This window comes from Cottoperca gobio, chromosome 13, assembly GCF_900634415.1.
Source record: "Cottoperca gobio chromosome 13, fCotGob3.1, whole genome shotgun sequence".
In the NCBI taxonomy this organism is placed as follows: Eukaryota; Metazoa; Chordata; class Actinopteri; order Perciformes; family Bovichtidae; genus Cottoperca; species Cottoperca gobio.
In genome coordinates this window covers 17,062,339-17,077,919 of record NC_041367.1, presented here as the reverse complement: position 1 = coordinate 17,077,919, position 15,581 = coordinate 17,062,339, and the positions used below count along the sequence as shown (strand labels likewise).

Below are 15,581 nucleotides of genomic sequence, written 5' to 3'. Positions count from 1 at the left end.
CCCAAGTCCACCAGAAATCATACTATCCCTTTGAAGGCTGTACAATACATCATGCATAATGTGATTTCTATAATACGTATATATGTGCCCCCTGTAATGAGGTTTAACATTTTAGATAGCCTTGACATTATCCCATTATATACCCTATCTAACCCAGTTATTCCACCGAGCCACATTTATACCAGGCAGAAAAAGATTAGGCAATATCCAGGCAAGGGCACAGCTGTGTCCCCCTCATATCTCCTGGGACACGGAGATAAATATGGATTGGCCATGTGGAATAGGTAATGTGTAGGGCTGAAACAACCCGAGGCAGACAGAAACACAGATCTATGGACAGGAGGAACGCACGCACACAAAGACCATCTGCCCCTAGCAAGTAAGATGAGTGACGCCTACTTTGACATAGGTGCGTTCAGTCTCCACAAGTTCACAGATGACTTTGCGGAGCTTGTCGGCATCGGAGAGCTGTCGGAGAGTTGCAGGAGGTGGGAAGGGCGAGTCTGGGCTAGGCGAAGAGGACACACACTCCGTGGGATTCATGTCATGGAGACTGCGGCAGAAAGCAGCGACCTGCTCCGTACTCTGCAAAAAGGACAGAAAAGTGTGGAGGAAAAATGTGATCCAATTATGTAACTAACCTGAACTCATAAAAAGAAATATCCAAATATTGATCAATCAGCACAGAACCAGCACCTCAAATATTAACTTTCCACCTACTGATGTGCACAGATTCATGACTGTGCAGAGAGTGAGCCTGGAAAGAGGCAGAGAGGCAGTTCTAAAAAAAATCTTTTTTTCATTTGCACTAATTTGGTCTATTTTGAGTCCGTCATAACAATGGCTCTCCACCTCCCTCTCTTTCACTCACTTCCCTCTTTTCCCTGGTGTTTTCCTCCTACTGACGGATCGGTGGTGTAATGATTCATCTCTTTTCACAGAATCAAAATATACACACAACAATGTCTGTCCACATGCAGTATAGTATGAGTTGCTGTGGAGACCAGCGCATTAGACTATTATTTTGGACAGAAATAGACACCATGGCTTAAAATTTGCAGTTTTGGCTGTTGACATCAATACATACAAACAAAGCACAAAGAGAACTCTATTCATCAGAAGCTTACTCCATTTTATTTGGAAAGAATATAATAGATCGGGGTGGCTTTACTTACTAAGTGGATGACACATAAAGATTGATTGAGAAAGTTGCATGGAGCCAACGGTTATGGCCACATAACAGGAACCACTAGCAGGTACTGACACCACTGAGTGCACAACAGGGAACTGACGTCTCCAGTTGGTAATATAAGGATTTTTATAGGACAGACGGAAGCAATTTGTCCTGTCACACCTACAAGCTCCTCTGGGAAATAATAATATAGCCTCGACACAGCTGCAGAAACTGTAATGTTATCGTTCGCAAATAAAAAAGCAATCTAAATTAAGATCCGAGTTACGAGTCTATCATCAGTCTACCCATCTAATGAGACCAAAACAACTTTGTGTTTCTCATATTAGAAATTACTGTGCATTAAAAAGTACATATACAAAATTGCAATGTTCTTTTAACTATGAAATACAAATTATTTTGTTTTACAACAGTGAGTAGAAACAGCCATAGGTTAGATGTCATTCACTAAAAACAAATACAAAAGCAAAATGTGTACAGAACAAAAGAACAATGTGTTATCAATTGACAGTCATGTATCTTTTCATGCAGCTTTGCAAACGACGATGGTTATTATCAGCATTGTTATCTAATCAGACAGACGCATCCATATGTGAGGCACGACAGCAGTTTGTCCCTCTTAACAATGTTCCCAAAATAACAGCAGCTCCGAGATCAACAGATGAACTAGGAAGAGCCATCATGTCTGTAAATGTAATGTAAATGTAATGCTGCTCATTTAGCCAAATCTGTAGTGAAAGAGCGGCTGCAATAGCCAAATTAACACATCATTTGCATTTACAGTAAGAAACCTCCATTATAAAAAAAACCCAAAAACATTTGGATGTAGAGTCGTTTTAAGTTGCCTGACAAAAGGTCTATTGCCCCGAAACATCCCGTTCATCATTTACCATTGATGAGCGGGATCAAGTACGTTTTACACCAAAACAAATCAATTGAGATCTGCTCCATTTCCTCAGAAAAACATGTCTGTATTTGTTTCTGCAGTACTTCACTGATGTGACAAGATACTGTAGTCAAATGGTTCAAGTGCACTATGACGGCAAAGAAGTTAGAAAAACAAATACGCTGAACAGCAGCATGCATTCAAATGTACAACCCCAAAACAATGTAATGCCAAGAAAACGGGGGGGGGGGGGATCTGTAATAAACCTGATTCTTTCCCAGTCCAGTCATAACCTTCACAATCTAAACTAATTAACACCCTGGCAGCTTTGGGTGCATGGACAGCCATGACATGGCAGAGTGAAGAGAAAGAACAGAGAAATGGGGGTTGGGTGGGGGCAAAGCCTTAAATATCACATGAAAAGAACAATATGTAGATAAGAGAGGCTGCCATGGGTAAAACTGTAAAATGCCAGAGACAAACATTTCCCCTAGCGAATGAAATATAGATAAAAAAAACCGTTTCAAAGCATGAAATCACTAATGATGGAGTAGAGAGAAGATTACACGTCTGCCCTCTGAAACTGAGACAAGTTGAAGATCACAGCTCGAGGTGCCAAGACAGAAAGAACTCTGCAACAGCCAGAGAGTCACTGCAACAACGGTGGTTTGTTACGTGAAGTCCAAGTCGTCAGTGGTCAAATATGTAGAGGCTCAGATTCTACACATGCAGAGTTTCATTTTGACATCCTGTGGAGCACTTCAGCAATTATAGGGCAATTCTGCGACACAACAGTGACTCACTGCTTCCTCTTATCTGTAGAAGCCAAGAGGATGTGTGAAACGAACGCTGAAAAGGAAAGGTGTTTTTATCTCACTGGAATAAGACGACAGCAGCTTGCCCATCTATCACAGCTGTACTAAGAGCTAGCCAGGTAAAGAAAAGGGATAGAAGGAAGGAATCTCACCAGATGAAGCATGTCATAGATGGAGTCTGTGGAGCGCTTGCTGTGTTTGCTCCACTTCAAGACGGACATAGCCGAGTGCAGGTGGACAGTCAGCGCCGGTTAAAGTGCCAAAGAGAGTATAGACTGAAAAAGTCAGTCTATACTGCGCCTCTACAACACATGTCTCAGCCCTTTTGTCTTTCCTCTGATTAAAAAAGAAGAAGGTTCTGTGGTGCTTGTGATGAAGGATGAGTGAAGCTGTTCAGCCTCCTCCTCTCCGCCCACCAGCGCTTACAGCCTTCCAACTCCCCTTCTTTTCACCCTCAGAGTCTGCTGTAGTTCTCTCACTGATATTCTGTTGTTTTCACTCTCTCCCTCTCTCTTCTCTAAACTCAGGCACACAGTGTGAGTGTGAAGATCTGGCCAACTCCAGCAGCATTGTAAATGAGTGTTGATAATCCTCCAGCCTGAGGAAGAGAGCAAGGGAGCAGGAGAAAAGGAGTCTCCTCCTTAAGATTGTGGTGGAGCAGGATTGGCTCGGCGAGTCACACCGCAGTAGAATATAAATGCAGGGTTTCAGGAATAGGAGGGAGAGTGATGGGGAGAGGGGAGCTGCAAAGGAGCAGTCTGCAGAGGAGGGTGAATACAGGAATACAACAACCGGTGTGGGAGGATTTGCAGGAAGAAAATAAGAACGGTATGTTTAGGCGTGCATTTAATAATAAGTAATAAATCAAATGAGGTATGAGTTCCACGAGCCAAGATACAAGCCCTTATTCAGATATGTAACTGAAGGAAACAATAAAAAATACACTATCACATATTTAGATGTCCTTCATCTCTGAGTCGATGCCAGGACTTATGTAACAATTAGGTCTTGTGGCTTCTCTCATGTGTCCCCTTTTTCCTCAGCAACACCCCCACACAAGGGCACAAAGTTGTACATCTAGAGAGTTACAGCGGAAGCATATATCAGTCAGTACATGGTCAATCTGAGTCCTTGCTCTGAATGTCTGACACTAATGTAACCATCTAAATATACCCCAGAACAAGTAAAGAGCTAAAGAGTAAAGAGCTAGCAATGGAGGCGTCAAGGCTATATTGCAAACACCTTCTTCTTTTTTTTGTTTACAACAAAGTAGAAGTGTTACGATGCAAAGAGGTTTGTCTTGGTTCCAAAGCAGACAATTTCTGTAGGGGTTCGATTGGGTTAGTGGTGATATAGTCTTTACTTAGCAAGGAATATATCTCTGTTACTGTAAACATATGTGTTGAAACAAAACTCCCTTGTTGGCATTGCTGTTTTCAATGGGAGTAGGAGCATTTGTTGCAACATGAAGTTCAAGGAATAAACGGTCATCATGATGAGCACCAGCGGAGCAACTGTCAGGCACAGCCAAAAAGCAGATCAATTCACATCACAAGTAATTTGTATGGTTTTGTTCCGTTACTAGCGAGCTTGTGTTGCAATGTCAGACATCATAACCGCATTGCAGATACAAAGGCTTAAATCTTAATTCATCTCTGAACTTTGAAGTATTTCAGAGTGCAGCATCTTACACTGATTCATCGAATATTTTCAATACTACACAAACACAAGACGGAGCCTGGAGTGTAATTTATCTTCAGACATCTAGCCTCAAAGACAAAGAAAGAGGAGGGGCCGTCAGCGATAAAGAAGAAACAATTGTTGGAAAAGACAAAAGGCACAATGTAACAAAACAAAACCTAAACCAACATTGTGACGGGATACTTGGCTTTATTTTGCTCATATCCTAAATCCATTTGCTTATTTTATGCACATCCATTTTAATATTATTATTCATTACTACACAGCCAATGAACTGGAACTGGTAGAAGCTTTGATTAATTGCTGCTCAATAAATAGGAAAAGTTAAATGATGGGATTAAATAGAGAACAGATAAGTGCAGTAAGGAGACGACCAGTCCACAATTTGAAGGGCAAGTGCGTCGATGACTGAGGATCTCACAGTGGTCCTTGGAGTTCTTCCAGTGATTTATTAATTCCAGTTGGTACAATGAGAAATGAAGTTCAAATCAAGTGTTTTGATAAGAGAAACTACAAGAAGATCACTTTTCATTCAGTATTTCATGAGCAGAAGCCCAGTCCTTTGAAGTCAGCTAGTTGCAGAAATAAGATACCACTGCTTTAATTGAATTTTAAATGTTTTTTTTACCCCCTTTTTACTCATCACAAGAATAAGTCATCATGTTTGCCAAAGCACTTTAATAGCAAAATAGGAAAATGTCGGTTTTGAGATTTTGTTTTGCTACCCCGTCTGAATGTTCATTGAGAATTAAACTGAATACACCTCCATTCATTACTTGATCCTAAATCACCACACATAATTAAGCAATTACAATGCAAGCTTAATCAAAGACCCATACATCACTTGGCAGATACATTCAAAGCGAATACTTCACTTTGCCTCGACTCTCTAATGCATAAGATGAACTTAATTCAGCAATGTAGGCGTACATTAATATTTAGGTCCCTTTGATTTTCATTATATCAGAGGCTACATTAAGTGCAGTTAAAAAACAGCTGTGTGTCACGAAAGGAAAAGAGAAACCTGATGTAGATGTGTATCAAGAGGCATGGAGATTAACACCTGGATGATATAAATACGGACCCTGCTCTGCTTTCCTGAATAAGATAGACTAAGCCAGTTACAGATGGTGCCTCAAGCTGTGGTGAAACAAACTGTTCTAAAGTGCTCCTTTCATATGAACACAGTGTTGAGAGGCATGATGCATGATGATTATTATTATAACCTTGCCGAGTCTCATTGTGGACTCAATCAGACGCCACAATCAAATGATAAAAAAGGTGCTCTTACCTTTCTGCACTCAAACTCACTGAAGATCTCAGAGTCGTCGTCCAGACTGTCTCCTGAGCTCTCGAGCAGCAGTCCCACCCCGTCGTCCAGGATTTCCTCTGCAACAAACATAACAGTCTTGTGTGAGCTTCATGAAACACTGTATTAGAATATGTTTTTCCTTTCAAAGGAGATGAATGCATGTTTCACAGCCCTGTAAAGTGCATGAGAAATACTGTCCTTGCTTTGTCATTTTTTATGAAGATTGAAGACCTTTATGTAAAACCTGATGACCTTATAAAACATATCCACAAAGTGGGGCTGCAACACACTGCTGAGAGACTCCTATCCTCCATAATTAAGAGCCTGTAGATTCACCGTGTTTGCATAAGTGAAACTGGTGTCACTAAGGACACTAGCGAGAAATATTTTTCTGCAAACAAGAAAATAAAATTCAAAGCTTGAGAACTTCCTACTTTTACAAGCCATTTGGGTTCGAAAACATGACCAGATAAGCAATTGATGGCTTTAATACACTGCAGGATTTCTGGAAATCGAAGTTTTGAAGTTAAACTCTTTAGCTACCTCTGCTAAGTGGACCTGTGAGCTTGCTAATTTAAATGAGTATGGGAAACAAAAATATTAAGATGGACTGGATTTTCATGTTTTGATAGCGCTTCTCACCTTGACTCTGTGAGAAGATGTCCGTGTAGAGATCTTCCTCTGCATCTGAGCGGCGTGGCGGCAGGTAGCAGAGCTGACGGCGGTCCATGGAAGGCAGGGTGTTGACTGTCAAAGCCAGCGAGGCTTGAGAGAAAGCCACCTTCATGTCGGAGAAGTTGAGACTGTGAGAGTCTTTTCCGTTCAGTTGAAGTATTTCATCCCCTGCATTTAGACCTGCAAAGTGGGAATTCAATCAGCGTTGATTCAATTTACTGCCTGTCACGCGTCAATGCACAAAATAAAGTGTCTACTTTCCCTAATATTTGATGGTAACATCTATCTCATTTTCAGCATTGCTAATTACAGTCATTACAGTTTTAATTAATGAATAAAATGATGAGATGACATTATTGTAAGTAACAAAAATACAATAAAAACACTAGTTGCAGATTCATTATCTTTGCCTTTTAGACCCACACTCAGCTGCTGGGATACTGCAGGTATCTCACTTTCTGCAATACAGCATCACTGCACTCAACCATGCAGTCTAACTTCATAGCAGTGTGAAACTAATGTGAAGCAGCTGTAGTGAAGTGTCGTATTCAGCGCCATCCTTCATAAAGGCCAGTGAGAGGCAGTGTGGTCATTATTATAGTAATCAACGTCCTTGAGAACGGCTGTGTTCTCTGAAGCCTTCCCCTGTCTATTGAAAAGCATTCACTGCATTTCTAAAGAGATGCAGAACAAACGTCTTGACCTCAATGTGAGAAAAATGCTTCATTTTGAAAACCTATGTAAAAGAAGAGAAAAATGGCCAGTGCACCCAAAATTCTACTTCTTTTTTCTCTAGCTGCAGCTCATCAGGTCACGGACACAATTTGAGTGTCTTTGAAAAGGGAGTTCATTTGATGGAAATGAAGGGTAATGAACCTTTTGCGAAGGCTAATCCGCCCGCCTTCACATCAGTGATGTAGAGCTGTTGTACTCCGTCCTCCTCCACCACTGAAATGGAGAAACCTGGAGGAGGAAAAAGGACAAGCAGAGAGGCGAGAGAGAGAGAGAGAGAGAGAGAGAGAGAGAGAGAGAGAGAGAGAGAGAGAGAGAAAGATAGAGAGAGAGAGAGAGAGAGAGAGACAGAGACAGAGTGAGAAGGGGGACTCTTATATAAAACACATTTGAGGGATTTGTGCAGTACAGATGGGAATGGTGTGGGAAAGAAAAACGGTCGTGTATAGGTCAAAGAAAAGCAGTTATTCCGCTGAAAACAACAGCACCACATACAAACTCTTAGACATTGAGGTCATTACAGCATCTTAACTGAAAACAAACATCATTATAAATGAATGTAAATGTAAAACAAAGAACACAGGATCATCTAAATGGTTCCTACCGTAACCAATCATGCAGGATTCGTCTCTGTCGAACTTGATTACTTTTGTCATCTTCGAGCAGAGCTCAATTTCTTTGTAAAGCTGTGAAGAACAAAAATAAGTTATTATATAAGTTGAGAAACAACGGCCTATTTTATTCATATTCTAGTGGGTGTGTTATTGACAGCTTGCAAAGAGAGTGTTAATTTTCTGTATTGTTAGACAAAGCAGCTCTAGCCGAGTCTTTGTGCAGGATGGTCTGTGACGTGTCATGATTACAGGATAGAAATACAAAAGTCAATACAGAGATTGTTCATCAAGGCTCCCAATGAATAGAGTTATGTTTTAGGACATGGTCCTCCCGAGCAGGTGTTTCTCCAGAGAAAACATGAAATGCAAAGGATAAAAATACAAAGCCTAATAATAATAATTCACAACAAAGGATGCTCTTATGGTCTGTACTTTTCTCAATGTTGTGATTCCTAATTAATAGTGTTTCCTGAAATCATTGTTTTGACCTTTATAAACTTGAGAAGTGTGCCGGAGAAGTAAGGATAAGAATATGTTCAAGCATGTAGATACATACCAAGTCGCACACGTCCTCTTCTGGTTTGGGAATGTAGAATTGCACTTGGTTTTCAATAAGGAATTTGAGTCGCAGGTAGTGCTTGGTGGGATCGAGCTGGTGAGCCTGTGGGATGAGGGAAAGAACAGAGGATTGGTTGTTTGATACCCTTAACTAGACAGCCGTCTAACAGTGACTCATTTTTGTGCATAGAAATAAAAGATTAACAAAGCTATTCGGCATTTCTACCCAGCAACATAGACTTTTTGATTCTTCCATAACTAGTTTTTTATCTCCCTGCCTGCCGTACGCTTGTGGGGAGATAATGTGTCCGGTTGTGTGTTTGTGTGTGTGTGTGCATGTGTCTGTCCGCAACCAATCTCGCATACTACCGGACCCATCAGCCTCATTTCTTTTTGCTTGTTTATGGACTGTATACTTAACGATCTCTCGAGGTTGGGGTGATTGACAATTTAGGGAAACATTTCTTTGGACTCCTCTTAACTGGCCGGTAGGGGCTGCAAGTGATCAACAACAATAGGAGAGGCTACAAACAAGCCTTACCTAGTCTGTTGCAGGCCACATGTTGGCTTTTGTCGTGGCTAAATAACTGACATGCATAGAAAAGTTTGGTCTCATTTATAATTGGAGCATCTACAGATTAATTACATACTCGATATGTGATGTTCCACTTAAATTAGGCACAATACGAGACTATATAAATCCCGTTTATGTCATCTTCCCGCCATCTTGACTATAAAAAAGGGAGGCAGGAGGGACATTTGAGTGAGATTAAATTCAACTTTCTTGGGAGGAGAGAGGGACTTTTCTAGTTTCTCATCTTTCTGACCCTGAAAACCTTGTATTTGTCTAGTTCAATTAATTTATTGGAGGCCAGGCAGTGGCCTTCATTTCAAAGGCACGTGTTTCCAAGTGCCTCTACATCTTTGTCAAGTAAACATCACACCGCCAATACCTTGCAGATGGTTTCCAGAACGCACAGTGCTGACTCCCCTGGCTGGATGATGGTTAGTACTGGCTGGTCATTTGGCAGACACACCCAGGAGGGGGTGAGGTGGTCGGGGACCCAGATGTCACTTTCCGTGCTGGGCCGTTGAAGGCTTTTTACAGTTCCATCCTCACTTTTCTTTGAACAGAGACATTAAAAAGACTTATTCAGTCTGGGGAATAATTAAAACATACTTGTGATGATCGCCCATTTTAATCAAACCAAACTTTGCAGTAATACGTGTATACATAGTAAAAAAAAAAGAATCTGTACTAAAGCAGCAAAGTAAATTCTCTCCCCGTACTTCCCTTCTAACTGGCTGCTGTCAATACACCCACAGAGCAGTTACAATACAGCGTCAGTATTCTCACTCATGTTTGACCTACACCTCACTGTGAAGTATATGCATACAGAGAAAGATTCCTCCTTACTGTGTGTTCCCTGGAAGGATCAACATATATGCCATCCACAGGCTTTTTTACTGGCTCTTCGCCATCAGCAAAGACCTGCTGGGACAAGAAAAAGGTGAAGTGGTCATAACTCAAGCAGAGCTGTGGAGGATAAATGCTTGAGGAAAAGGCAAAAAGAACATCTTTTTTTGGCCAAGGCACTTCTATTGATTACTTTGAAACTTCAAAATAACTGTAAAGTATCACAGACCTGGTTTATACTGGGATGGGCTTTTGTTTTTTTCTTTGAGGTAGTGTCCAGACCCCAGAGGGACGAGAACCTGCTCTTTCGCTTGCTGCAGGAACGAGACATGGCCTGTGTTCGCCGTCTCACTCCGTTCTCTGTGCGAGCGGCCACCTGCAAAAACATAACGACTCAGTCAGAGCTCAAACATACCAAATGAAACTTAGATAACAATTCAAATTTGCAAAATTATTATTTATACAGCATATTCTAAACAACATACATATTAAAAAAACAAGACAGTGATCTTAAAAAATAATAATAATAAAAAGTATTAGTATGTATGACCAAATATGGTAAAGATATTTGCAAACAATAGGTTTACCATGAGCAATAAAAATGTTGATAGAGAAGCATTTCACCGTTGCTGTAAATTAGAATTAGTTCTTAACCAACTTATCCGGTTAATTACAATAAGGGAAAAGGGGCCACATGGGTCTCAGCATGATGAATAGTTAACATTAAGATACTAAGCTGTCATGTCTGTTTCACACATGTGCACGGGGCTCATGCTGATTTTTACACAACCTGGCATTTCTAGGCTACTCAATTGTGAAGAAGCAAGAGTAAAAGGTCTTTAGAAATATGCTGAATTAGGCATTAAAAAGCCCTGCATGTAGGAGCAAGTGTGCTCCAAACCTAACCGTTGCACTGATTCTGTCTTTTTTGGTTCTGTCAACTTTTCTCAGCCCTTTTTGGACATCGTGCTGATACAAGTATTCATGGAAGCAAAGATGAGGGAATTAGAGAGAGGGTGAAACAGTAGGAAAGATGATGATTGTTACACATCCCATCCTGTTATCTTGCAGGTCAAACGCCCACCCGCTCCACAGGACTGCTTTGGTGGTACCTCACTGATCTGCAAACACGTCTCTAAAAATCCAATAGATCTTTTCCTGTACTACCATTGCTTTTACCCGTGAAGTACATAACCTCAGTACAGCAGTGGGAGGCAAAACTGAACCAAAACCTTCCAAACAGCTGCCCTGCCCTGCGTGAGACCCAGGCTCCGGAATAGCACTTTTAGTTTCGGGAATCAATTAGCCTGCCAGGAGAGTCGCCTGGTGTGCTCAGAGATGACCGTGTGTATTTTGAGGGAGATACAGTATCTAAGGAACTTCTAAATAAGTGTAGTGTAGTGCAGTGTAGTGTTTAGAGAGATCCTCCTACATCTGAAAGGTTACAGGTTTGATCCTGCAGCAGCTACAGTTTGTGTTGCTGAAGTTTCCTTGAGCTACACATTGGTCCCTCAAATATTTACTGATTTCAAGTCGAAATTAAGAAACAAAAGTGCTCTGATAAAAAGGGCAACAGCAGACTTTATCCAGACTAACTTCCCCTCACATTCATAAACTTACATTTACTAGCTTTAGTTTGGTTTGCAGAGGTTTACAGATATGGAACGAGACATATAACAATATAAAAATGTCTTCATCTTTGTCTGTTTTTAAAAAGACTTGAAGGCTGCAGCTGCTACTAAAATATGTTAAAGCTTGAATACACTAAACGACTTTGAACTTCAGAACTAAACTTCCTCTACTCTAAAATCAACTTAAATGTATAAAATGATTCCCAGTTGCCATGTGTCTTTATTTATTGTATCTTAAATATTTAAACAATGTCTGGACTGACACAAATAAATGTTTTGGGACCGTTTTTCAAATCAAGACGTCTTAGTAAATACATATTTTAAATACCATCTGTCTGGGTCCCGTCTCAAGCTTCAGAAAGCTTATCAGCGTGTCCAATTTCACATATCTTTATTGTGTCTTATGATTGTACTTGTAATTTAACAGTTTTTGAGTGATATTAAGACTAAACTGAAACAAAGAGGTGATATTTACCAGTGCGTGGAAGGAGGAGACGGAGAATATACCCAGTCGGCCCATTGCCAGCTTGGTGGGACGGGAGGCAACTGCCAGCAGGCGTTTTGGGTTCGGCAGCTCTCCTCCCTGCAAGCTGGCCAGGTAGCACCTGAAGCGGAATAGATCCATGTGAAACTGCTCCAGGTTCTGCTCCCACAGGAAGATCTGCAGAGCGAGAGGGACAACACACAGCACATCCAGTTAATTGTTCATCTTGTTTGTCAACTTCAGACCAAGATGAAGCATCTCCTCTGTGCTCCTGAAGCTCTGTTACCACTTTGCTCAAAGTGTTGCCAACCTGCACTCTCTGTTCCTAATGGGTTGGTGTTTACTGGGGCAGTAGAGCAGGACATTGTGATTATTCACTGGGCTGTCCACATACAGTCACGGTCTTGCACTGGTGTTTGAAAGAGGAGGCCAGTGCCACGGCAGTCTCATTGCCAAGTAGCCCAGAGACACGAAAGAAACAATACTGCACATTCCACTGGCAGATAGAGGCTGGGAGTGTTTCAGCTTTCTAAGGAGCAGGCCTATATCCATTCAGCTCTGCACAATGTGAAACCTGACACTGCCAAACAGAACCGCTCCAACCAAGCACTACCTAACTAACCAAACAAAGGCCATTTGATCTCCCTGCTCTGTAAACAGACATATTAAAAGACAATATGAGCTTTCCAATTAATTGAAAGAATGGCAGGCTATCGACTGGTGCCAACTGCATGCCGTGTTAAAAAAGACAAAAAGCAATCCGGTGGCAGATAGGTGTGTAGCATCAGTAGCCTCTAGTCGATGATACCTCTGAGATCTGTTACTTAATCCCCTCATACTTCTCCCTGCTTCTCTGTGCATCTCCTGTTTCAACAACTTGGGGATACTGATATTGAAATGCTACTTCCATGCGATAACTGTAATTAAGCAACAATACAGAACTTGAAAAGGTAATGAAAATAATAGTTGTTTTTGTCACTTATAGCCGTGGACCAGTACGAGTGAAAAACATTTTGAGTGCTACAGTAATTTGATTCTTAAGTGAAGTTAAAGTTCATCCTGGAGCAGATCTCTTAGTCTTTGAAGTTGAACAGTTGTGTCAGTCTGAAAGAGCAGCAGCAGGAGGCTGATGACAAGAGCTCTTGTGTTGATGTAATACTCCTTGAGTTTTTCTTCTACTTTACTAAATCAAGACAGAGCTCGTCGGTGACCTTTAATCAATACATCCTGGCTTGTTAACTTGCTTATCAGTTTAGAAAAGTTTCAAAATAGGTAAATAGGTTGGTTTACATTCAAACTGGAACAGCTGTTTTGAAAATCGTACTTTTATCATCAATTGAATAACAATTGAATATTCTGACACATTGCCAAAATGTAAACTCATTTTAATACATTCAAGGTAGAGATGTGTTTCCACATTTAAGGAAGCTGTATTGTTCATTTTGTTCCTATTTTAGAAATTATTTTTGAATTTTTCAGAAGTTATGCTATGTATTATCTCGTACTGGACTAGTCATATTAAATGTTTGGACAATATTCTCTCAGAATAAGTATAATTTGTATAAAAGGTTGAATGGGGAACAGAAAAAGGACAATGTGAACGTAACCTTCATTAACAAGATTGCATCACTTTTCTTTATATTCCCAGACCTCAGAGAACCAATCACATGTCTAGACTCTTCCAGTCAGAATAATACTTCTTAAAATATGTAGGGACTGTGTGAGAGACGAGCCGGAGTGAGAAAAGAGAATACACCTACTTGATCCAGGATCGTCTTCCTCTTCTTGGTGTCAGTAACGGCAGACAGCTGCATGTCTCCCATCTTCTTCATCTTCTCATCCATGTCTATCTTCTGCTCCAGCTTCTTGATCTCTGCGCGAAGCAGGCGCACCGTGTCCTCTCTGTGGTGCTGGCGGGCGACGGCAGTGGCACATGCCGAGTGGATGGCTGTGATCCAGTTCTCCAGCTCTGTCTGGCTGCAGGTCTGTGTGGGGACAGACAGGGAAAGGTCAGAGGTTAAACGACAACCGTCCCTGACATTCAAGATAAAAAGCTCTTCATTTGCTTTGCCTGTGTTGATTCACTGCTAATTATAATAGCAAATTACACTTTATAAGAGCATAAAAAGGAATGAAAACAGTACATATAGGTCAAGGTAATGCCTGCCCACAGACCAGATGACATTTAAGCATTCGCTTACCTGAAACAGAAAAGCATCTCCCAGGGAGTTGCTGAGACAGAACACAAAGTCCTTTTTGGGATGCTCTGGTACAGCCTGGACAATACTGTTCTCTACCCAGATGGCATGCTTGGGAATACTGTTGTTGTCAATCCCTGAACGGCCATCAGTCTCATAGAAGAACAGAGTGCAACCTGGAACACCAAAACAATCCATTACATTTTATATATAGTATATTACTTGACAGCACATACTCTTGATGGCCCCAATTTATAGGAAAGATTCGCAATGATACTCGTGATAACAGATTTGCTCAAGCAATTTAATTCTGCTCTCCAGTGGCCAACATTAAGAAGTGCAGCATGGCTGACTTGTCAGCAAGGGAAGTATCATGATCATTAGAGTACTGATTCGATTTCAAGCCCAGTCAAGTGGCATAACATTTTATAAAGAGGTGTGCATCATGCTTGAATTAAAGCCTATTTTAATAAACTACTGTTAATTGAAGTTGGATTAGATTTGAAGTATTTCTGCATAAACTACTGTATGCCAGCAAAAGTGTGCCATGTTAACTGAGCTGTATTAATATGAGAACATGGAATACAATGTGAATGTTATTGACACATTGAGGGCATAACAAACCTTTCAGGGAAACCCAGTAACTCTTCCACTTGCGCCTCGTGGCTGACTCCACTTTCTTGTTCTTCTTATGTACAAGGAAGTTCTTCACGGCAAGCCTGCCAGCTTTGCGCACCATCCCCTGGGCGACGCTGAGCAATGCGTCAGACTGGTAGGCGGAGCTCATAGTGCTCTGCTCGTCACTCAGGGCGGACCCCGCCTCCTCCAAGCTCTCAGTTTGGCAGGAGCTCATCTCTAGTTCTTGACGAAAGTTCTCGTACACACCCTGTACACACTCGCTGGCCCCGCCGCCACTGCTGCTGCCACTGTCGCTGCCAGCGAACATGCTCCTGCCGGCCGCCGAGCACACGGAGAAGGAGGCTGACATGGTCTTGTAGCGTCGCGACTGGTGCTCTGCCTCCACCGTCACCCCGTCGATGCCACTGTCCTCGTACTCGCTGCCCTCCCCGGCTGTGACATCCTGCGTCATGGCAGAAGCACAAGACAGGTGAGACGGCATGGCAGCCACGTTTCCTTCATCACTAAGAATGACTGTCAACAACTTGTACCCTCACTGACGACTAAGCTGTCGTGTACATACAGGATACAGCCATTCCTCTAAACATGTTGCAAAACTTGTGAGTACAGAGGCAGAACAAAAGTCCATGGGTTGCTTAATCCTGAGGTTCTGCTCACAATTAATTGCTCGAAGCAAGGCATCTGCCGTTATGCGAGTACAGCCTGTCCTCCCTGTGGCACCCCGGAG

General features: G+C 41.6%; 1 protein-coding gene across 4 annotated transcripts in view; it reads right to left on the bottom strand.

The window, feature by feature from the left end:
- tiam1b (TIAM Rac1 associated GEF 1b) overlaps positions 1–15,581 on the bottom strand; it is a 45,813-nt gene that overhangs the window by 6,801 nt on the left and 23,431 nt on the right. For 2 of the 4 annotated variants that reach the window (XM_029446999.1, XM_029447001.1), the window contains exons 4-16: positions 14,840–15,296; positions 14,219–14,391; positions 13,778–14,002; positions 12,009–12,194; positions 10,132–10,278; positions 9,903–9,980; positions 9,439–9,609; positions 8,484–8,588; positions 7,918–7,999; positions 7,458–7,544; positions 6,549–6,761; positions 5,886–5,983; positions 400–585 (exon numbers count right to left, since the gene is read on the bottom strand). In XM_029446999.1, the coding sequence (XP_029302859.1) occupies positions 400–585; positions 5,886–5,983; positions 6,549–6,761; positions 7,458–7,544; positions 7,918–7,999; positions 8,484–8,588; positions 9,439–9,609; positions 9,903–9,980; positions 10,132–10,278; positions 12,009–12,194; positions 13,778–14,002; positions 14,219–14,391; positions 14,840–15,296 (2,208 nt within the window). Of the gene's footprint in view, positions 1–399; positions 586–3,045; positions 3,526–5,885; positions 5,984–6,548; positions 6,762–7,457; positions 7,545–7,917; positions 8,000–8,483; positions 8,589–9,438; positions 9,610–9,902; positions 9,981–10,131; positions 10,279–12,008; positions 12,195–13,777; positions 14,003–14,218; positions 14,392–14,839; positions 15,297–15,581 lie in introns of those variants that run through there. The other 2 variants (XM_029447002.1, XM_029447003.1) reach the window with 2 other exon arrangements.